The sequence below is a fragment of the Ipomoea triloba genome, chromosome 5 (assembly GCF_003576645.1).
Source record: "Ipomoea triloba cultivar NCNSP0323 chromosome 5, ASM357664v1".
In the NCBI taxonomy this organism is placed as follows: Eukaryota; Viridiplantae; Streptophyta; class Magnoliopsida; order Solanales; family Convolvulaceae; genus Ipomoea; species Ipomoea triloba.
The window spans coordinates 28,786,527-28,809,625 of NC_044920.1; the positions used below are offsets into that span (position 1 = coordinate 28,786,527).

Here is a 23,099-nt window from a genome sequence, read left to right on the forward strand (position 1 = left end):
AACATAATTTAAAGCCAAATAGAACTGTTAAAAAAAGAATATAAAGATTTGTTATTGCTTTCATGTATATAATCATCACATTGCTACATCTAGTTCTGTTTCTCAGAACACAATTTCCCAGTTGACAATGTATGTATTTAGGGTTCTTACCTCTGTAGTGTGGACTGTGAACTCCTGAATCACATGAAACAGCAACTGCATTAGTTAGCGGTGCACGTTAGAACGAAGAAAGAAACCGCCTTTAATAACAACACATCTGGTGTCAATCTTATAAGTAATTACAGAAACCAAATTTATCTGTTGTAATTTTCACCTACTACTAATCTGGGGAAAAAAGGCCAAGTTAAGTAGCTTACCTCTGTGCTTTGGGCTTTTGTTTTGGTTCTGGTTTTGGAGCTTCTGGAGGAGCATCATTGCTTTTGGATGTAATGTTCTTTGCCTGCAGATTTATGGAGGAAATACTTAATGTCTTGTTTAAGTGTTTAACTAAGCTTGATGGTTATGCAGCAAGAAAAATTACCAAGTTTCTGAACTGAAGATTGTAAATGGCTTGGAGATATCTTTGCTTTGCTTGTTTCTGATCTTTAAACAATATCCTCCAGAAGCTATATATTGACCCCATGTTCAAAACCTTGTTTGCATAGATCTTCCATGTGTAACTGCACGAACCCGAATACATGGTTAATTCATAAACATTAACAGAAGACGAAGAAATAGGACAGACAAGATCTTACCATTCATATATACGCGCTAGTCCCTGAGCTGAAATCCTGTCCCAGTAGTCTGGATCCTCAGTGCATTTCTGGAAAAAGTCTGCAATCTTGTTGCTGGATTCCTCGCCATTGTTGGGGTCTATGTGAAAGCCCGAAACCCCATCGACGATGATCTCAGCAGGGCCGCCTTGATTGGTTGCAAAGGTTGGTAACCCACAGTTCATTGCCTCAATGACTGTAAGGCCAAACGCTTCATACAAAGCGGGCTGCACAAAAGCGCCTTTTGTATCTGCAATGGCTCGGTAGATTTCGCCATTCCTTTGTCTGTCAGTCTGAGCTGCTATCCATCTGATTTGGCCTCTGAGTTGGTATTTCTCTATCAGCATATGCATCTTTCTTATTTCACCTGCTTCTTCTCTGTCTTTGGATTTTGAAGGCTCAAAGCTGCCTCCAACCACAACCAGATTAACCAAATTTCGCAGCCTTTTGTTCCTCCCATACCACTCAGTTAATCCAGTTGTGTTCTTCACTGTGTCAAGCCTTGCCATGGTGAACAGGATAGGTTTCTTTTTATCTTCCAAGTAACCACTGTTTTAAAAGGCAATCTGTGTTAGATACTTGTCTGAGGTGATGCTAATGGTGTTTAAAACATAAAAACATCATTTTTCAGCACTTGTAAACATACATGTGCTCATAATTATCGACTTTACTGAAGAGAAGTTCATCGATGGAAGGGCGAAATGAGATGAAGCGCCTCTGGTTCTCCGTGTAGGGGAAATAGATAGATTGGTCTGCCCCCGGAGCAGCGATGTTAAATTTTGGATCGAACACATTTATGCCCGAAACAACTCTGTAGAGGCCTGGCATTGTGAATGAGCCATGACTTTCATACTGCCCTGGCCTGTCTTTGCTGCAGAACATGGAAAACAATAATCATATTCAACAAGACTTGAATCTTTAATCAGAATTATTAGTTCAAGATTTATGTTCTACAACTGCAACAAATTCTGAAAAATTGTCCATGCATGAGCTCATTCTGAAGATTTCTGGCTCTGATACTACTTGTTAGGATCAAGCGCTACACTAATAGCGTTTTATTTCCTTATACCGTCACATTTTCTAGAGGCAGTCAGGCAGGGTGATAGACTTGGCCCTTAAGGCCTCTACCCAACAATCCCCGTAGCCAACTGGTGCTGGACTTGGCCCTTTACCAGCCTCCGCCCAACACAATTGCATTTCGTATCCGCTCAGACTTCTAGTTACTAAAATGTTTCTTTTGCATACAATATCACTGCTGGGCTAACCACTAACAATAAGAGCTTAGGAAAAGTAAAAGATTCCAAGTGATAAAACAAGAATAAAGTGTGGAATCCCTTTGCTTACCTTCCAGCTATTTCTTGGTATGTGCTTGTGATAATGAAGTCTGCAGAATTCATGGCAATCATATCAGCTGTGAATTGGCATGAGAAATGATACTTGGGCTCAAATTCCTTCCATCTCATGTCTGAATCTTCATATTTTGTCTTCTCTAGAGCATGTGCAATAGTACCCTTGCCAAAAAAAATGTGTTAAAAACATAGTCATATCAAGAAAAACAAAATCACAGATTGATTCCAGATCAAACTGGTAAGAAGGGAGGTACCAGAGGTATCCCGAGTTTACTGGCCATGAGTGATGCCACCAAATTCCCATCGGTGTAGTTACCGATGATTAGATCTGGATTTCCTTCCATCATTTCGATGATCTTGCAAGCAGCATCCTAATATTTATGACAGACCGAGATTCAGCAAACAAACATCTTTTTACACAATGTATTAGTTCAGATAGATGGTGAGCAAATCCAGATACCTTAGTAAATCTCTCAAGGTAAGGATAAATGTCAAATCTAGAAACCCATGGATTAAGTACTCCATCTTCTGTCCTAAATGGCACTCTAAGGATGTGAGAGTGTTTTGTATTGAGGATTGGTTCGAGTTCCTGGTCGCATTTTGTTCCCTTCGCATCTGGGATTTGTCGGGTTACCTTAAAACCAAGAACCGAAAAAGCATTTAGCAAACCGAGCGTCAATTGCAACGAAACTTCTCACCAATGTTATGCCACTCACCACAAGTATTTGAGGCTTGGCATTAAGACCTTGCCGTTTAATTCTAAGAAGCAATTCCTCTTCCAATGCTACCACTTGATCCAAAACATAAACAACCTGTATGCATCATCAGAAGAAGAAACCAAACTCAAACGACACGTCTGGTTCATAGAATCGAGTCATTTTAGTCACACAAATACAAGTACCTACCTGCCCACCAGTGTCAGGCAAGCCAAGCACGTCTGCCTGTCCAAAGTACCCGTGGACAGAAAATAGTACAACGTTGAACACTGTCGGGAGCCTGCTGAAGAATTTCTGTGTGTTCAATGGATCAGGTGCCTGAAGCACCTCAGACAGTGTTCTCATTGTATCCTGGACTCTTTCAGCAGTATCACCCCATCCCTTCTCAAAACCCCACTCTTTGAACCTATTAAACACGAACCATCAGATTTTCAGCCTATCTGAAATCACGGAATTGAATAGAGACATACGAGTTAATTTTACCTCAGCTCAAAGCTCTGGTACGGTGTATCTTTGGGCACCAGAGAGAGGGCTGCATCAGCTACAACAAGCGCAGTTTGAAGCTTCTGGACAGTGTTGATGGTCTCATTTATCATGAGTTTCTGCAAAGCATAAAGAAATTTTCTTTAAACATTTGCCATGCCACCTCTCCTAAGATCATTTACAATAGTATCTTAATAAGGTTAAGTCTTTTCCAACATACATCTCCTTGGTGATTCAAGGTAAGCAAGTAATCCACAAGAGCCTGTGCTAGCTCTGATCTAGCATTTAGCTTTGTGCTCAGGAATTTTGCCACATAATCAAGCCCATTGCCAATCGAAGACGACAGAGTCAAGTGAGGAATTGAGAAGTCTATTGCTCCAAAATCAATTTCCAGTGCATTGTCATCTTGTGCCCTGCAAAGCACATGCCCAGAAGTCCTATCAACCTTCCCACACAATTTAATGGTATATAAGCAGACAGAAAGTAACAAGCTAGAAGGGAAGGGAAGGGAAGGTAAAACACATACCAATCATCATCCACAACCATTTCTTTGAATTTCAAGTAATCTGTAGCTGAAATCCCCTCAACAGATAGATCATAAGCATTCACTTTTACATATTCCCAAAATCCAGGATTTTGTCTGGTGGCAAAGGCAATATGTGGAGGAACAATAGCTGCTTCCTACAAAATTCCATTCATAGAGTTTTTTTTCAAAACTAAAGCACACATCTTTTTTTTTTTTTGGGTGACGAGGGAAAACTACAGCAATTGTCTGAGAGTGTGCCCTGGGTAAACCCCGCCCCTAATCGGCAAAGGACCATAAGGAGGTAAACCAGCCTAGGTTCCCCATAGTTGACCGGCTCAAACCCAAGAGGGCTGGGATTCAAACTCGTAACCTTTGTATTCTTAGCCATCTTGGCTACAGCACACATCTTTGTTTGTAGAAATACTAGAAGAAGAAACAAATAGGTATAAATGCAGTAAAGCAGCAAAAATTGGGATTCTAGAATACCATTGTAGTGCAGAGAATGTAGCCAAGCAAGCCTTGCAAGAGTTGGTTCCTCTCAACATGATCATCTATCACTTTCTCCATCTCCTCCATCAAATGCTTGAGTTTCATCACTCTCCTCCCTTTTTCTATGTACTTGGCAAAGCACCTTTTCATATGGTACCGGCTTTGCCTTAACGCCTCCGGCATGCTATCAGCTATAGACTCAGACCTCTTCAACATGGGTGCAGTAACAGCAGCCATTGGATTGTTCAGAGAGATTAAGTTGTAAATAACTCCACAAAAGAATGATTTGAATACTGGTTTTGTAATCTTTGCGTGGTTTCCATGGGATTTATAGATGAAATCACAAAATAATCCTTGTTTTCACAATGCATGCCAACCAGGTTGGAAATGGATTCAGACAAGAAAAGTTGTAATGTGTGAGGAGGAAAAAGAACAAATCTTTCTAGCAATGGAGTGGCAAAAGAAAGGAACATTTGGCATGCAAATGAGATTCCTAGTTGGAAGCAAACGTAATCTTTTATTTGTGACATTAGATCGACTAGGTGGTGGGCATGGCCATTATTCCTTTCTGCATTTGGTGCAGTGTGGATATTCTTTTGACCAAAAAACATGACTTTGCACAGAAATCCTATCCTGGGAGGAAATGGTTATATGAAGAAGATAAAATCCTAAACTTAACTACTTAAGACATGCCAAAAACTCCATTTCACAGTTTGACAACTGTATTTTTGACTATTTTCATATGTATGATTGTGCCTAATTTAATCATTATAGTATTTAGAACTCTATGTTCACAATTGTACACAATTTTAAATCTTAATATATAAAATTACATTACTAAATATTCACACTTTTGTTAAATAGATACAAAGTATTACACTATTGAATATAGTTATGAAATTGTGAATATAGGGTTCTGAAATTGTAAACAGAGTTCTGTAATTGTAAATATAAAGTTCTTGTAAACATAGAGTTCAGAAATTGTGAATATAAAATTTTAAAATTGTGACCGTAAAATTCTAAAATTGTGAATATAGACATAGGTCCATATTGCAAGATGGATTTGGATCCATGACATAACAAATAGTATTGGACTGACCCGTTTTTACAGCTCTACTTCGTGATTTTGGCCCATTTTGACAGCTTGCCCTGCGGCCAGTGCTGGACCGAAAATGGGTACTAGGGTTTTGGGCCAAAAACCCTAGCGCCAGTGCTTGTCTTATCCTATATAGCCCCGTCTCCATCTCCTGTCATCTCACTTCTCTTCATCCCACCATAGGTCGGCTGACTACATCTCTCAATCTCTTCAATTCTGGTTCTGAGTCTTGGTTGATGCTGTGATAATCACTTCGTTTTTATACTTTTGTTTTGTAAGGAATGTGATGGAGTTGGAAATGATGACTATTTCCCCAGATGATCGAAGCTGAAATATCTGTGCGCTTTTTTTGTTTTTCTCCTCAAGGAGAAATTCCAAGCCAGATTTTCTGATCCTTCTCTTCATTTCACATCTCATTTTTATAATCGAAACTTCTTTTTTTTTGTTATAATTTTGAAGTGGATATGATGATTATTTCCCCAGATGATCGAAGCTGAAATTACTGAGCGACTTTTGATTCTCATTTATGAGAATGCTGAAATTACTGAGCGACTTTTGATTCTCATTTATGAGAATCCAAGCCAGATTGAGCGACTTTTGATTCTCATTTATGAGAATCCAAGCCAGATTTTCTGATCCTTCTCTTCATTTTACATCTCATTTTTATAATCGTAACTTCTTTTTTTGTTATAATTTTGAAGTGGATATGATGATTATTTCCCCAGATGATCGAAGCTGAAATTACTGAGCGACTTTTGATTCTCATTTATGAGAATGCTGAAATTACTGAGCGACTTTTGATTCTCATTTATGAGAATCCAAGCCAGATTGAGCGACTTTTGATTCTCATTTATGAGAATCCAAGCCAGATAATCTGATCCATCATAATTGACTTTTTTCTCATCTTGTGGAATGTATTCAATAACTGCATCTGATTGGGTTTTTACATTTGAATGCTTCTGTATATTTTTAGGATAAGAAAAACCTAATTTTCTTTCTCACCTAGCATGTTTGCCTAAAATTCATACTCCGAAGTGCAACTTAACTCTAGCCTCACTGGATCAGCCGATGTAGCAGCTTCATTTCTGAGCTCGTTGTGTCATCGTTAATACTGTTACTATGCTTTTGTGTTCGAACTTCGACAGAAAGCATATTGTGTTGCATGTTTTTTGTAAGCAAGTCAGCTTCTTGTTCGGATTTCGATTTCTTATCACGATCTGAACAATTGTTTTTACTCAACTTGCGATATGAATCCAGTATCACTCGCCTGAATCTGAATATTTGCACTGATGTTTCAGGCCCTTTGTTACTAGTACATTTCCTTCATTGATGAGTTTCGTCATACTAAGGTTATATAGGAATCTAGCAGAATGGTCATTGATTGGATTGGTCATGGGTGACACAATTGAGTAGGCAAACGTGCTCTGTCCCTAGAGAAATGATGATGTTTTGAGGCAATTTCTTCGTTTGCGACATTAAATGGAGTTTCGACTTCAGCTTTTCCAATTTACTTACTCGTTCACGGGACTGATTCATAGTTTTCGTTAATCTTATTGGGCACATGGTTGGATTACATATTCTCTCGTGGTGCTGGTGGGAGAAATTAGTTTTTCTTTGTGACATTTCGACCGGTATTATACAGTCTAGACTAGAAGTTATTCCATGACAAGATAAAAATTGGAATTAGTCAAACACTCTAATTTATCACTTCATTAAAAAAATGTTACGGTGTTTTATCAACTTCAAAAAGGTAAAAAGAAATGCGTTGCGTGTTGTCCAACTCAGATGGATATTTATTCCAATCATCAAATCATGTACAACTACTGGTAAGATCCACTAGAGAATACATTTTTGCCAACAATGTAATTTATCGTACACTCTTTAAATTCCAACATATAGCCATATAGGACGGGCGGGCAATCACATAACTCCATATTTGGGGTCTTTCTTGTCCTCAATTGCTGATATTGACACGACGTCCCTCCCTGCACGCCACATAGACAGCATAACAATTCGTATCAAAAGATGTTAGTTTGATATAAGTGATTGGAACTGTATGCAACATCTAGGCTAGAGAGAGAAATGGGAAGCAAATAAGGAAGTGGAAATAAAAACTAATAAAAAATTTGTTTGTCAATGCATTTCAGAGTGAGACTGTGAGAGAGAAAGGTGAAATAAAGAAGGTTAACGGAACCTATGATTAACAACATTGAACTCGAAACAAATTTAGATTACTATGGACATTGGAGAATGACTGTATGAGGATCGAAACCATATATTATTTTGTGCTCGAATGCCTCCGTGCCAGCCAAATTTGCCAACTTTTGCCAGGCCAGTTGATTCATAGATATTAACATTAATCAATGGAAGTGGCCTTCATAAAGTATAGAAGACAGAGAACACGTTTAACTGAATGATCAGGAAAAAAAAAGTGGATAAGATAGAACTCAAAAATCTAAGCATGATGGAGCTAAGCTAATGAATAATACTATCTTCATAAAACCTAATCTGTCCTCCGCCAACGCTCTCCACTACACTACAATATCCCCACATGAAAAATTATCTATAGGAGGGAGAAATGGAAAACAAAATCTTGGAATAAGTAAATTAAGCAGATGTTAATACTTAAGAACAGCATGCTGCTCTGGATCCTCCTGCTTGTCCATCAGTAAGTGCCACCCCTGCTGGATTTTGAACAGGTTGAGCTCTGGGCAACCTCTTAGCTGAACAAATACAAACATTTATTCAGGGTAAGAGTTATGGAGTGATTTTATTTGATCAAATGAACAGAATAAGGCAATAACATTTATGATACTTTCTGCTATTCTGACAATGCTTAAATGAGAAGGTTATTTTCTCATAAACAACCACATGATTGATCAATAGCCAGGGAAACAACAAAACGAAACCAAAACCATAGTTGCAACAGCAGAGCATATAATATGCCCTGGTTATATATAGAGGAGGAGCAACCAAGGGTATCTAAAGTGTTTAACTCCTTTTAGCTGAGATTAAAATACGGAGACTTGAGTGCGGAACAAAACATGCCCTGGGCAAACATATCAAAGAAAAGTATAAAACATACCTATTTCATAGAAAATATCATTAACATTAAGAGCTGTTTTTGCAGAAGTCTCCATGAAGAAAAGACCATTTTCCTCAGCATATAAGCGTGCCTCCTGCAAAATAATTCATTATTCTGTTTGAGAAAAACCAGAGCCCAAAAGTATGATATTGAGAAGGTTCCAATTAAAGGACAAGAAAAATAAGAGGGTAAGACAAACTTACTTCAGCAGTCACCTTCCTTTTGTCTTCCAAATCAGCTTTGTTCCCAGCAAGTGCAACAACCATGTTTGGATTACCTACAAGAGTAAGAAATTATCTGTAACTATTGTCGTATTTAACTGGGGGATACCTCAAACCTATGGATACAAAAAGTAATGGTAATAAAATTAAACTATTTCGGGGAATTTTCAGTGGGCCACTTAGACATTATCTTTTAAAACAGACTGAACTTTTTATTAACAAAGTTGTCCATAGAATCAGTGTGCTAAATTTGCAAGGACCGAAGGGAAAAAGGGAAATTGGCATTTTCAATATATACATGGATAAGCACCTTGTTTCTGCAATTCTTGGACCCACTTCTTTGATCGTTCAAATGAATCCTGTTATAGTTATTTAAAAACAAACGAAAAACTCTAATGAATCAGCAAAACCAAAATTAAGAACATGTCATCCAAATTCATAGAGTACATGACACAAAGACTATTACATGAATAATTGGTGTGAAGTCAAATGTCCAAATGAAGAAGGGGAGCATGAAGGAAGAAGAAGAATGAGCTTATTCAACTTCAGTATACTGATCCAATGTGAATGGTGGGGCAACTTAATTTAATCCATGTTATAATAATCACAGTAATAAAAGATCATGTCCCTATGTGTTGTGTCTCCTTTTTGAAAATCAAATACACTCTTGTTTATGTTGGAAACACGTACATATTTGTATCATGCTTCATAAACCTCTCACCCCCAAAAACACAGAAGAAAAAAACTCCTATTTGAAAAATCTATCCTGAAGCTTCCATTATTGTCTAACACTCCATGCACAGGAGAAATAAACTACAGTAAGATAAGGAATCTGCACTCTCTGGTGAACTATGGCATTATCAGCTGAGTAGTTTCTCTGGCATGGGAATCATTTGGCTTGAAAAACCTTCTGCTTAATCAGAAGTTCAGAACACTACACTTTTAACAAGTTTGTAATTTTGCCTCTAATCATCCTCAACCTTCAATTACAACTTTTCTTTATCTCACATCCACTTCCACATCTTCCACACAACAAAACACTTCTTCTCTCATAATAATGCAATAATCTCGGTAGTTATAAGACTTAAGACTGCATCAATTTCATTTGCAAGTTGCAACACTAAAATCAGGCTTTAATATATCAAACTTGAAACAGTTCAGAGCAAGCTGCCATAACTTCAAAATTAAGTTTAGCTAGCTCAAACTCTGAAGCAGCAAGTCAAGCTGTCATATGCTTGGTCGTGATCAAATATTTGTCTATGAAGGGGGAAAACAGTACCGTATTAGTAACATCAAAGACGATAATGGCGGCAGCGGCACCTCTGTAGTACATCGGAGCCAAGCTGTGGTACCGCTCCTGGCCAGCCGTGTCCCAGATCTCGAACTTCACTGTAGTGTTGTTGACCGACACCGTAGAGGAGAAAAACGCAGCTCCGATTGTTGATTCCTTTAAACAATCAGTTATCACCAATTCACCATCATCATCATCATCAAAATTACTCAATAACAATCGCCAAACTAGAAAAGAAACGAAAAACAGAAGTCGACAAACTCTCGAAAGTGAAATACTGCATGCGTATAGAATTACTTGAAATTCGTAAAATTGGCCCTTCACGAATCGCACTACTAAGCTCGATTTCCCAGCTCCCATGTCGCCCAATAATACCTGATGATCAAATCCAAAATTTAGGGGAAAATGAAACCAAAAGCAATACCATTCCGATGAAAATCCGTACACATAGTGTTTGTTCAATACATGTAACTGGACTTACGAGTTTAGCATTGAAATTAGTGTGACCGCTCGACGCCATTAGAGAAGTGTAATTAGGACTCTGTTTATTATTATTTCTTCGTGAAATTGGGGGATTTGGGGGTTTGAAAGAGAAGAGAATAGAGAAGAGAAAAGAGACGCGACGATGACAAGACAGAGTGGGAGCCGAGGGAGAAAAGCGGAGAATTGAAGAAGAGGCCACCGCTTCCCAGACTAAAGGACAAAATTATTATTATTATTATTATTATTATTATTATTATTATTATTTTTGCATTCAGTTTGTGCGATAAACAAAGGTCTAGTGTCATCCTTTGAGATACTCTATCAGATCAGGGCGATCCTTAGAGTTGAGATTCAACTTTTTTAATTTAAATGGACAGCTTAACTGGTTGGGTGAAGTTTGGAAGAAGAAACCAGGAATCGGGTCTCACCAGCTACTCCTAATAAGGTCTAGCTTCAGTGTTCAGCGAACCGGGACGTGAAAAATTCTTGAAATTGGGGATTCAACATATTTATTGATATATGGACCCTTAGAAAAAGTTGGCTAAAATTGATTTATCTTTTTTTTTTTTGTAATTTATGGACTAATATATGAATATTTTATGCAGATTTTGGTGAGCTTTTATAATTTTAAAAATATAAATAAACAAATAATATATTTCCCACTGCTAAAACGTGTAGCGCGCGACTATACAAATAAAATAAATGCACGGCCTTTGGCACCACAATTGTATGTGGGCCCAATTATTAACTACATATTTACACAACCCACTTCATTAGATTGCATTTGTTTGATAAAATGTTTTATTAAAAAATCATTTTTTGAATATTAGTACAGTAGCTGACAATTAATTATAAACTTCTAGATGTTATCAGTTAATTTTTAATTTTTAGTTGTTATTGTATATTTAAGTATTAGTATGCATATATTTGATAAATTAATTATTAGTCATAAGTCTGGTTATATCTTCTTTCTAATTTTTCTTTTTCTAGTTTTAATCTTTAACGTGTTTATATAAACTTTTTTTTAATAACCTCTCTGTTTAATTAAATGGCGCACAATGTTGTTTAAAAAAAAAAAAGACAATGTCAAATTTAATAGACCAGGTTTATGGCAGGAATGGGTCATTTTACAATGATTTTATATTTTATTCTCTATTGTGTTGATTTGTTGACATTTTTTCTATATTTATTTTTTCGTAATTGACCACTATGAATTATTTTTCAATTCACGTAATTGAATATTTTCCTTGTAAAATATAATCATTTTATAATTAATTGAATAAATAGTCACTCTTTAAACTTTTGAACCGCACCTATCGATCACTTGACCAGCCACGGTGCGTGCCCATTGACCCAATCTCACCAACAGACTTACTGACTATTTTTGTAATTAGTATGAAATCCCAAAATAACATTGTCAGATCATCATACAAAAAATGGGTTTTAAGTTTTAATTCACTTTTAAAACCTTTTAACCAAATTTGCCTTTCCTAAAATCCAATAAATTAAAATGCAAATTATTGAGCTCACCCTTTTCCTTCCCCTTGAGGTGGGGGAAGGACAGAGAGCTTCTCCTTCACTCATCTTGATAACCATGAAAATACAATTAAAGAAAATACTTTTATACAACACTAAAAGGATTCTTAATCCAGCAAACATTTTCCGAATCAGTGCATTACCTTCAAGAACACTTCTAAAGAGTACATACTTATTCATTGATTAAGAAAGAAAAACAAAGACAACTCACATCCTAGAGATCTGGAGAGGAACAACAGCAGCAGCTTCAAGAAATTCCTCCCTGGAGGAAACAAGCTGTATCATTTCCAGACTACCAAGTTTCTTGATGAGATGGTGGCGACAATTTTCAGCAGCCAGAACTCCAGCAGAATAGGCACCGTGCACGGATCCTTGATGATCCATGCTAACTGCTTCGCCTCCAAAGAAAAGATTCCCTATGGGTGCTCGGAGCTTATCATATATGTCCATTGGCTTGCCAACTGCGTCGTATGAATAGCACCCAAGGATGTCAGGATCTGTTCCCCAGCGTGACACGAGGTACTGGACCTGGAGACAAAACCAAGCCAAACTATCCATCAATCTGACCGTCACAGATATCGTGGAGAGATGCAACAATCAGACAACTAAGGAATTTAGGAAATTGGAAGAAAATCTACAAGATGCTAAGTGCAGAATAAAAGCAAAACTTACAGGGTTGGTAGCATTAGGAAACATTTTCTTCAGCTGCAACATTACAAAATCAACTAAAGCCTCATCTGATAGCTTCTCAAGGTCATCCGCGAGGCTTCCTGCAGCCATATAGACGAGAACAGGATTGCCTGTAGCCTTGTGGAGATTGAGAAAATAACCACATGCGTAAGAAGTGGATGCAACTACACCTAATAATTCCACATTTGGCCAAAAGACATTGTCAAACTGCAATGCAATCTTATTCTCATTGCCTACACCAAGATCTGTTATTGCAGAAACCTTCCATTCAGGCAATTTTGGCTCAAATTCAATCAAGTTTGCTTTGAGAACCCCAATGGGTACGGTTACAATAGCAGCATCAGCAACGAAAATTCTTCCATCCTCAACCGTGACCATCACCTTATTATAGCCATTTGTAATCCTTTTAACCCTAGTCATAATTGAAACCACAAAGATAAATTGCTGAAACTCACTGGAAAGTCAACATCGTAAATTATAAAATCTCAAAATAAGTTATAATTCCCTTTTATCTTCCTTTGGGGATGTAAAGGATAGAGGATTTCAAACTCCATTATCAAAAGTCATACAAACAGATTAAGGAAAAAGGGTAAAAACACTAAATAAGGAAAACAAAACTTATCAAGCAAGGTACAATCATAGAAAATTAGAGCAGAAGGTCTGGGCATGCTACATTTTTAATAATATTTCCACATGAGTGGTTTTTTCAAATAAAATAAAATAAAATAAAATAAAATCTGAACTTCTTTGATAAGCAACTTGGAAATTTGACTACATATAGAAGATGGTTAAGAAATGAAATATAATGATAATAGCTTGATTGAAGTTGGGATATGTCACAGCATATAAGTTTATTAATGCAAAATGTTATAGGAACAAGACCTTTTTGCTTTAGTCTTTCAGATTTGTGCCAAACGGCAGCAAAGATGACTACCACAAAGGATATAATTACTCCAAAATCATGTTTAGCAAATTGCAAGCTTACCTATGATTCAATCGTATATCAATATCTTTTGCCAATGCCTTCATCAGGGGATAATAGCCTTGCACCATTAGTCCATGACCACCAGAAAGTACTTGTTCCTGCACAAGGAGAACTAACCCAGTTACATGAGCTCTAATGCAGGATGAAAAGTACATAAGTAAGCATCTTCAAATGATTTAACAGTTTGATGTATCAAATATGGACTAGAAGTGTTACAAGCACATGTTCTTGCAGATTGAAATGAAGTTCTAAGAAACATCTTTTGGTAGAGCATAGAACATGAAAAAGATGAATACGTGAAATAAAATTAGTAATATTTTGAGGTCCAAAATAATCATATTAAAAAATCGAAGAGAAGCAATCTACAGTAAACTTATCTGGGATCCAAAAATAATCATGTTAAAACAATTGAAGAGAAACAGCCCACAGTACACTTACCTGGTCCCAAGATTTCAGAGATATCATATTTGTATCTGCAGCAAACCATGCCTCCATTCTGCATATGTACCATTGCAGCACTTCATGCGCAAGTCCATTTTGTCTACATGTCAAATAAATCCTTACATGTAACTAGTTTCATGTATAAAAAAAACAACAAAACAGACTGTAGTAAAAGCTTTTGTTTGCCATACTTCAGTTCAGGATGCCTGTCCAGTATGATTGATATTGCTTGTCGAATTGACATGTCTTGACTGTATTCATCTCTCACTTTCTCAGTCTGCATGACCCAAAACAAGAATCACCAGCTTTCATACTGCAAGTATGAAGCACATAGTTGAAAATAGTGAAAAGAAAAACACATAAGAAATTCAACTACCTCATTGAGAATTTTCTTGAATGCATCTCCAACTTCAACCACTGTCTGTTTAGGAACTTGCTTACCATCCTTGCCAAACAGCATGAAACTGCAAATAAATAATGCATATATAAAAAAAAGTTATGAATGAAACTTAGAGAAAAGTAGGTAAAGGACTAATGAATAGCCTTAAATTAGAACTGAAACAGGAAGATTAATTCCCAACTGCTGTTTTCAGAAATATTATTCTGGAGTCTTTTAACATCTGAAGTTGAATCAAAAGTTAACATATTAATATACAATAGCTAATCCAACCTAAAACATAGGGACAAAAACTATGTTCTCAGGTACAAAAGGTTACAGTGTTACACTGCATAAGTTATCATATTATAGCAAAATTGTTGACAATCTAGTGTAGGTAACATAATTGATCGATACTGGAATTCTACATTCTGCAGAGTTTTGCTTAGATTGCATAAACAAGTGGCCACTCAGATTAAGAAAGCCCACTGGTGCATCAAACTCTTTCAATTTGCAGTTGTATGGATAGTCATTTTACCTCTCCAGATCATGGTCATACAGGACAGAATTGTCACCACTAGTACGATATAAAGTGAGGCCTAAGTGACGAATCATAGGAGCCAACGGATTCTCATTGCACACACCATGTAGCCTGACATAGTTGCAAAGTTAATAAGGCATTAATGGAGAATAAATGAAAATACATTTACTCAACAAACAAGTATCAAGTACACAAGGAAGAAAATAAAGAAGTTCATTGTTTTTCTGTTTGAAGCCATGAAATACATCGTTATATTGTGGATAAGGGTCCAACTTGCAAGGTCCAAAATGACGCGATTTCGTAATTCACATAAACGGTGCCTTTAGTGGCGCTGTTTTTTCACACAATCGGAAAACAACACTGGTACTACAAGTAAATAATCTGTTAACTGCACATACATAATCTGTTAACCACAGGTTTATAAAATCAATAGCTTAGGTCCGTAATAAAAACTTGTTAATTTTCAATCAAATATATCTTTAAACTTATACCACAATCATGACACATGTCAAACACTTAATTTATGAACCTTTAGCTTTAAGTTTATTTACCTACAGTTCACATTTAATGAACTTAGAACAATGTTCGAATTACTTGGCATGATACATTTATAGTTAACAAATTATGTACTTATAAAGGCAAGTTTATGTACTTAAAATTAACAGATTATGTAGTACTTGCAAAGGTGAATGTTGATCAAACGGAAGAAAAACAAAAAACAAAAAAGGCCACGCTAATTTAAACAAAACGACATCGTTTTTGAAGTGGTCCACACTGGTCCACGATATAATTTCCGCACTGAAATAGTTAATATTATTGAGCCAGCAATGCATCAGGTCCACTTAAATTTTTATTTATTAATGTATTTATTATTTTGGGTAGAATGGAAAGAATCAGGTCCACTTAATAGCAGTAGATGATTCTAAATTAAAGTAGCATAATCTTCAAGTTTAAGTTGAAGCAATTTAACAATGACATGAAGAGTTTGGCTCATTTGGTGGCACAAATAATAGCATTCACTCCCTACAAGAATAAATTAAGATATTGATTCAAAACGAAAAGTACACGTAGGTATGTGGTCCGAGATAATGTATCATGCAATAAAGATATGCCTCCTGCAAATAATTATATGCAAATAGAAGCAATATATTTAAAATTTACCATGATGCTCCCATGTCAACTGGACAACCAAATGTGTAGTCAGTATGAATGCGCCCACCAATTCTATCTTTTGATTCCAGCAATAGCACCTGGAACATTCGATACTATGAATAATACCAAAAGAAGAACTTCGCCTGTCTGGAAGGATACTGATATATAAACTACTTACACACCTTGAAAGATGCATTCTGGAGAATACGTGCAGCAGCTATGCCTGAGATACCCCCACCAATCACAACTACTGATGGAGATGAATTATGACGGCTGCCAGTGCGGGAGGGAAATGTGCCTAGTCATCAAACAACATCCAATCAAGAGAGGCTAAATTTCATATGGAAATTGATTTTAAAAAAGCAAAGAAACTTACTCTATAAACAAAACAAAACAAACACAAACCGCCATGCATACAAGTAGACGTTTACAGAATTACACACTAAACTTCTCTTCTTTTTTTGTTTTTTGTTTTTTTGTTTAATATCATGTCATCTCTGAGAAGAATTGCTGTTGACCTATTCCATGGCTAACCAATCAGGTGTTTGAATCTGGCTCTACTGAAATTCAGTTTACCACTGGGAAACAATCATATAAAAACATATTCAGGAACTAATAGAATGTTTTCACATCATAGATAGCTTTACAAGTAACCAACATTTTAATTATCTTGGGAGTGTTTGCTATATTTCATCATTTCTGCTCCAATCATTATGAGCTATGAGTATACATAAAAAGTCATAGTCTTGCCCTTTTCAAGACAAAATAATGAAACTTAGCCATGATTCGTTGCCCAGTTGCACCAAAAATGCATTAACTATCAATTGTGCTGTCTTGTCATAAAAGTGCAAAAAAGACAAGTTTTATAGTGGTAGTAAATAGTAATTCATTCCAAATATAAAAATAAATATATCCATATTTACATTAATCGTATGTACTAAACACATTACCCTACATAGCAATTATGCTTTTATATCATCCATAAAAAAGCATCTAATTCGTGATAAAATTCAAGGAATCCGAGAATTCACATATAGAAACGAATTACCCAATCAAAATTCCACGGCCTAACAATAATAAATTCTTTTTAAAACACGGAATTATGAAACCAAGGTAAATTTCAATCGTAAAAGTTTAAGACAGTTACCATCAAGCAAATAACTAGTAAAGCTGGAATGATCTTTGAGATCCATGAAAATGTGCGAGCAGTGCGCGATTCGAAAATTGGTAGGGTTTCCCTCGTCGGAATTGGACAATATTGGTGAAAATTGCGAGAAGAAAACTAAGGAGATGTGGTATTGGATTTCGTAGGAGGGCGAGTTCAAATTACGGATGTATAGGAAGTAAGAAATTGGAGATTAATTGGAAGGAATGATAGAGCATGAAAATGAGAATGCCGGCGATAAGGCGGCTGAGATTCGAAGAACACCGCAACTTGTCAAAACAGCTCATAATCCTGCGCTCCTCCGGTGAATCGGCTCCGACCTTGGACGATCGTCGTGGATTTCCCCGTTTGCATAGATCGATTTAATTGATTCTTGTCGATTGTTTACTCTCTTCGTCTCTATCTCTCTGCTTATCTCTCTAGAGAAGAAACAGGGAGACTGAAGATAACCGCTGGATGGGGGTGGAGGAGGTGGTTGGCGATGGGTGTATTTATACCGGTGGGAGTAGAGTATGGGTAACAGGGCCATGACAATTATAAGTTGGCAACGCTTTTATGCATGATATTTTATTGGGGGTATTTTTGGAATTGTCTGCATTTTGAGCTTGGATCTTCGCTGGGCCCGTGTTCTCAGGACTCCAGTCTAATAAAACCAAATCAACAGTCGAAAACAGGTCAACAGTTTTTTTTTTTGGTTAAAAGTAAAAATCCAGTCTAATACGGAGTAATTGTTATCAAAATGACAAGTTCCATCATCTTTTCATCATGATTTTTGGTTTCCGGGATAGATTTTTTGACCATATGAATCATATTTTATGGGAAATGAAAAGAGACTAGGAATAAAATAATTATTTTATTTTATTATTTGGTTTGTTGGAAAACTAGGCCTGAGTTACATAGACCGGCCCAAGAGAGCAATTGGATCAAGAAAGTCCAAGAAGGACCCTCAACACAAAGCTACAGAAGAGTTCCATAAGGATTGGACTTAACACTTGTAATATTAGCAAGATTAGGGCAGTTATATAATGTAACGTGGACTCCAACAGGAGGCGATCCAGGATTCTTATTCTTTGTAGGGCTCTAGGCCCAAAAGATGTATAAATAGACCCTCCATACACGGAGTAGGGACAAGCAATTCTGAGCAATACAATACATATATTCTCTTGTTATATTTTTTCTACATATTTCCTATATTCTCGCTACTCTAACAGGTAGTGTTGACATGCATTTGATTACCCAGGGGTCATAAAACCAACACAAATAGTCTTTTTGGTTAAATTAAGGAATATAAATATATATATCAAGTGAGAAAATTACCCTCCACACACAAACATGTATACATGATCATATTAGGTATTTCTATTTTTGGTCCCACTAAGTGTGGGGTTTGCGACAATTAAAATTTTCAGAATTGGTTTCAGCTTGTCACATTTGGTTATCAACTATTAAAATTTTTAAATTTGATCACATAACATTTAAATACTTGTCACATATGATCATCGACTATTAAATTTTTTAAATTTAGTCTCACAACTTTTAAATCATTGTCACATTTGGTCCATCGAATCTAAATTTTAATTGTGGGTGATAAAATTTGGCAAGTGGATTTCTTAAGTGTAAAATTATTTTTTTCTAATATTTTTTCTTGAACTTATTTTTTTCTTTCAAATCACTTTCTTCGTTTTTTTTTTTCAATGGGACTAAATAAAGTTATAAGCTATATATTTATCAACTTTATAAGTTAATATGGTGTTGAGTTAATGATATTATGATTACAAAATACAAATATTATATACAAACTTTAATAATGTTAAAATATAAGTTAAATAAAATAAAATTATATTACAAATTTAAATCAGAACAGTTGCGCCTCACGCACTCTGAGGTGCAGTTCTCTTTTCACGGGGGCACCATTGTCTGTCAAAATCTCAAATTTGTAGGAAAAAAAAAATTAAAAAAAAAAAACTCATATTCACATTTGTTAAAAACTCATCCACAACATTTTACTATTCTAAAAACTCATTAAAATTTAAAACCCACAAATAGAAATGGCCTAATATAATAGTGTTAAAGTTTTGTACTCTTTTTTAATAAAAAAAATACAATTTAAAGAGGTTGAAAAGATACAAATTACCTAGCATCTCGTTAATATTTCTAAATAAACTAAATAAATATAAACAAAATGTGGGCAATAACTATAAACAAAATACATGTTATTATTAGTTGTGATTATTATTTCTAGTTTTTTTACATTAATGAATAGCTATTTGCTATTTTAAAAATTGTATGAAACAATAGAGAACAACTATTTACAAAAATTGTCTTGTCCTAGTGCGTGCATTGTCTGATGTGTAGCTAGGCCAATTGATGAGTAAGGATTAAGAATATACCTACTTGAAATTAAAACGTGATGACAGTTGATGCCGTATGGTTTGCAAAGCATTTTTAGTTACCCATTCGAATCAATAATCCTTTCTTGATAAGCAATTCCCATCAAGAATATAATTTCGAGGTAGGAATAAAAATCACGAAATAAGGTTTTTATTGCGTTTAACATTGATAGAATGATAACTCAAATCAAGTCAATCAAAAGAAGAAGAGATTGAGTCTTAGGAATAAGGAAATGTTGGTGTGAGAATCATGCTATATCCACACGGTCACTCCTCTTATAGGATTTGTATCCATTATTTATTTTTCTCATACAATATATTAAGTTTGTAGCATACTCAGACTAATCTCTATTCGCACCAAGTCGGTCGAATATTATATTAAACAAAATTTGACTCATATAATTATATTTATGTTTGTTATCATTAATTGAAGGACTAAAGCTCTAAGATTCTACTCATATATGATCCTATAAAGAATTATACGTTATTTTTTTGTATATTTCAATTTGATTGTATTTTCATATACCTAAGATTATGAATAGATTGAGAATAAAATTTGCTGAAATTTTAAATTAAAACTATAAACTTGTTGTATTGGATGACAAGGTCATTGATTATCAATTGAATGGTATTTACTTTATCTTAGTGTCTGCTTTTGGCCTTTTCGGCTAAGATCAAGAATCCATGTCCTATATAATTGACGCCATGGTCCATTTTTAAAAGCATTTGCCACCAATAATTTTTGCCCTTTATCTTTCATTTCTTTTCTTCCAATGGAATCCGCGTAGCGTTATCCAAACACGGCACAAAAGCCACACTTTAATCACATTTAATTTAGTCATAAACTTTCAAATTGACTATTCGTGACCATTCGACTTTCAAATTGTAGTCCAAGTTAACCAGTGATGACTTTTCAATTATCAAATTTTAACCAACTATGGTCCTAGCTGCTAGGAGGACAAGGGCTAGTTAAATTTTAAAAGTTGAAAGATCATAGATGATTAACTTGGACCATAAATGGCAACAAGTTAAAAGTCTTAGGACCAAGTGTGATCAATTTGAAAGTTCAGAACTAAAAGTAACAAAAGTCATTATACTCAAAAGATCTCATATGGCATTAAAATCATCTATACCGTGTTTGGATGGATTGGAAATTAAGGCACAGAACAATTGAGAGAATACTGGAGGACAGCATCTCGACGTCTCCCTAACCAAGTGTTGCTTCTATTGTTTTGATATATTAAAAAATAGAGTTAATTTTATTTTCGGTCATATATTTATAGGTGATAGTCTATTTTTAATCTTTTTTATAAAAACATTCACATTTAGTCTTAGTATTATTGTGGCATGACTATTTCTTGTCCTCTTGATCTATCAACAAAACAATTTTAATGCCGTTAAATATAAAGATATTTCGGTCTAAAAAATACGGGTTTTTATAAATAAACATAAAAATATAGCGGAGGTCAACTCACTTTGTATAAAAATGATCGAAATGTCTTTGTATTTAACGATATTTCAATGATTTTATTGACGGGTTAAAAAAAATGATTATGTCACAATAATACTATAACCAAATGTAAATATTCTAATAAAAAAATACTAAAAGTTGACAGCCACCTATAAATTTAGAAAAAAAATAATAAAATTAACTCTTAAATATATATATAAATTAGTGCGACATAAATGACAATATTTTTGTCAATTTGGTTGATGATGGAATAGAGTCATAATGTAACGGCCTAATGCTATGACGCAATGTAAAGCCAAAAAGGCCACAAGTCCCTTTTCCCCACTTTTATTGCAAAAGATCCTAAAACAAATAGTAGAAATTCGATATTTTCAAAAGAAAATGTGAAGCATGGATAGTAGGACATAAATAGTGCAAAATCATGCCAATGAAAACAAAATTCGACCTAATTGTACAACGTTAGAGTATTCCAATGGTTGATTTTTATTATTATTATTATTATTATTATTATTATTTTAAAGAATTGTATTTTATAATTCCTCCATAGTTAATTATAGTTAAATCTTAAAAATTTGAAAATTTAATACTAATCTTTTATACTATAGCGGTTATAATTGTATCTAATAATAATTATAATATACAATCTGATCCAAAAATTTTAAAAATAAAAAATAAAAAATAAAATCAACTACTCGACTTTGTTGTTGGGTTGGGCATCAACCATCAGGTGATGGCTACAATGTTTGAATTGATTTTGCGTATGTAAACGTTTTTGGGGGTTTAGTTTAACTTTTTTACTTAGATGAAGTTAACGTTTTCATACATAATGCTAAACATAAAGAAAATTGATATTCATTATTCAAATAAAAAGAATTAAAATTAGTGCTAAAATCATCAAATTAAAATAATTTGGTTATAACTTTTGCAATTAAAAAAGGTTTATTTCCAATAACTTGAATCCAATACATTTCAATAAAAAATGTTAATTTTCAATCTCATGATAAAATAAAATAAAATCTATGGCTTCCTTGCCTTTTCCTAACACTTTATTATTTATTACTAAATTAAAAATAAATAAAATGGAATCCATGGCAATCAAATGGCCACGGCTGAATCGGAACAATCATTATTGTGTGGACCATGGTCCACACAGCTGTGTGGACCTTACTATTAAATAATGCACATTCAATATAAAAATAATGTACATTATATTCAGGGGATATACATTATTTGTGTACTGAATGTACATTATTTTTATAGATTCAGTACAAACATAATGTACATTTAGTACATTAAAAATATACATTTGATTATGGTCCACATAGCTGTGTGGACCATGGTCCACACAATAATTTGCCGAATCGGAATCCATGGGCTCCGATTATATTTTTAAAAAGGATGCAACTCAATCCGGGCCCACGCGATCCTACGTAATACTTGTACACTGATTTTGCTTCTAGGTGTTGTATGAAGAGATAGAATCACGAAATATATTTCAATTGATTTACACTTATTTATATTTTTTTAGTATTTGATAGAAGTGGATTTGCACTCTTTCGCACGAATAAATTTGATATATTGTACGTACAAAATGAATAATAGGTGAATGAGAAATTAATTTTCAAAGTAAATTCATTTGAGTTTGAAAAATAATATATTTTAGAAGGAGATTGAATTGTATAGCATAGAGGCTTTCTCCCACGTTTAAAATGAGTGGAGTTTAAAAATGCTTAAATCATAACTGCGATACACAGGAGAGAGCCTCTATATGGTATATATAAAGTGAAATTATTGGAACGCAAGTTGTGCAGAATTGGGTGTGATGGACAAGTTGTGTGATTGGAGAACATGTGGGGATGGA

The 23,099-nt window shown here is 34.9% G+C and overlaps 3 protein-coding genes and 3 non-coding genes across 7 annotated transcripts; 3 read left to right on the forward strand and 3 right to left on the reverse strand.

Annotated features, from left to right (window-relative positions):
- Nucleotides 1-21: 21 nt before the first annotated feature.
- On the reverse strand, nucleotides 22-4,998 carry LOC116020876 (sucrose synthase 5-like). Of its 2 annotated transcripts, none has more exons than XM_031261441.1 (14): nucleotides 4,313-4,552; nucleotides 3,827-3,981; nucleotides 3,521-3,713; nucleotides 3,301-3,419; nucleotides 3,007-3,223; nucleotides 2,818-2,913; nucleotides 2,562-2,735; nucleotides 2,356-2,472; nucleotides 2,097-2,263; nucleotides 1,399-1,623; nucleotides 735-1,301; nucleotides 521-659; nucleotides 357-439; nucleotides 22-195 (listed from the first exon to the last, which is right to left on the reverse strand). In XM_031261441.1, the coding sequence occupies exons 1-14, from the start codon at nucleotides 4,550-4,552 to the stop codon at nucleotides 180-182; spliced, it is 2,508 nt and encodes an 835-aa protein (XP_031117301.1). In that variant the 3' UTR covers nucleotides 22-179. The 2 variants fall into 2 exon arrangements, with proteins under 2 accessions (XP_031117301.1, XP_031117300.1); XM_031261440.1 differs by having other exon boundaries at nucleotides 28-174; nucleotides 4,313-4,998.
- Nucleotides 4,999-5,703: 705 nt separating this feature from the next.
- LOC116021330 lies at nucleotides 5,704-5,808 on the forward strand. Its single transcript, XR_004098990.1, has one exon. It is a non-coding gene; the product is annotated as a small nucleolar RNA Z103 (small nucleolar RNA).
- Nucleotides 5,809-5,869: 61 nt separating this feature from the next.
- Nucleotides 5,870-5,964, forward strand: LOC116021331. Its single transcript, XR_004098991.1, has one exon. It is a non-coding gene; the product is annotated as a small nucleolar RNA Z103 (small nucleolar RNA).
- A 147-nt stretch (nucleotides 5,965-6,111) lies between these two features.
- LOC116021333 lies at nucleotides 6,112-6,206 on the forward strand. Its single transcript, XR_004098993.1, has one exon. It is a non-coding gene; the product is annotated as a small nucleolar RNA Z103 (small nucleolar RNA).
- Nucleotides 6,207-7,160: 954 nt separating this feature from the next.
- LOC116020038 (ras-related protein RHN1-like) lies at nucleotides 7,161-10,678 on the reverse strand. Its single transcript, XM_031260490.1, has 8 exons — nucleotides 10,490-10,678; nucleotides 10,306-10,383; nucleotides 9,997-10,164; nucleotides 9,028-9,076; nucleotides 8,700-8,773; nucleotides 8,497-8,590; nucleotides 8,037-8,134; nucleotides 7,161-7,396 (listed from the first exon to the last, which is right to left on the reverse strand). Exons 1-7 carry the CDS (start codon nucleotides 10,526-10,528, stop codon nucleotides 8,037-8,039), a joined length of 600 nt encoding a protein of 199 aa, XP_031116350.1. The 5' UTR covers nucleotides 10,529-10,678; the 3' UTR covers nucleotides 7,161-7,396.
- Nucleotides 10,679-12,076: 1,398 nt separating this feature from the next.
- LOC116021265 (probable polyamine oxidase 4) lies at nucleotides 12,077-17,888 on the reverse strand. Its single transcript, XM_031261892.1, has 10 exons — nucleotides 17,360-17,888; nucleotides 16,395-16,510; nucleotides 16,222-16,310; nucleotides 15,058-15,171; nucleotides 14,520-14,607; nucleotides 14,335-14,420; nucleotides 14,141-14,243; nucleotides 13,703-13,800; nucleotides 12,700-13,129; nucleotides 12,077-12,555 (listed from the first exon to the last, which is right to left on the reverse strand). The coding sequence occupies exons 1-10, from the start codon at nucleotides 17,403-17,405 to the stop codon at nucleotides 12,235-12,237; spliced, it is 1,491 nt and encodes a 496-aa protein (XP_031117752.1). The 5' UTR covers nucleotides 17,406-17,888; the 3' UTR covers nucleotides 12,077-12,234.
- Between the last annotated feature and the right edge of the window lie 5,211 nt (nucleotides 17,889-23,099).

Bases quoted from the DNA above. Each gene is read 5' to 3' on its own strand.
- LOC116020876 (XM_031261440.1), bottom strand. From the start codon at position 4,552: ATGGCTGCTGTTACTGCACCCATGTTGAAGAGGTCTGAGTCTATAGCT. The intron at 3,224-3,300 runs GTAAAATTAACT...CGTGTTTAATAG, and splicing joins TACCAGAGCTTTGAGCTGAG to GTTCAAAGAGTGGGGTTTTG. The intron at 2,473-2,561 runs GTATCTGGATTT...CATAAATATTAG, and splicing joins ACCTTGAGAGATTTACTAAG to GATGCTGCTTGCAAGATCAT.
- LOC116020038 (XM_031260490.1), bottom strand. From the start codon at position 10,528: ATGGCGTCGAGCGGTCACACTAATTTCAATGCTAAACTC. The intron at 8,774-9,027 runs GTGCTTATCCAT...TTACTCTTGTAG, and splicing joins CCAAGAATTGCAGAAACAAG to GTAATCCAAACATGGTTGTT. The intron at 8,591-8,699 runs GTAAGTTTGTCT...ATTATTTTGCAG, and splicing joins AAAGGAAGGTGACTGCTGAA to GAGGCACGCTTATATGCTGA.
- LOC116021265 (XM_031261892.1), bottom strand. From the start codon at position 17,405: ATGGATCTCAAAGATCATTCCAGCTTTACTAGTTATTTGCTTGATG. The intron at 14,421-14,519 runs GTAGTTGAATTT...TGGGTCATGCAG, and splicing joins TCAAGAAAATTCTCAATGAG to ACTGAGAAAGTGAGAGATGA. The intron at 14,244-14,334 runs GTATGGCAAACA...TTTGACATGTAG, and splicing joins GACAGGCATCCTGAACTGAA to ACAAAATGGACTTGCGCATG.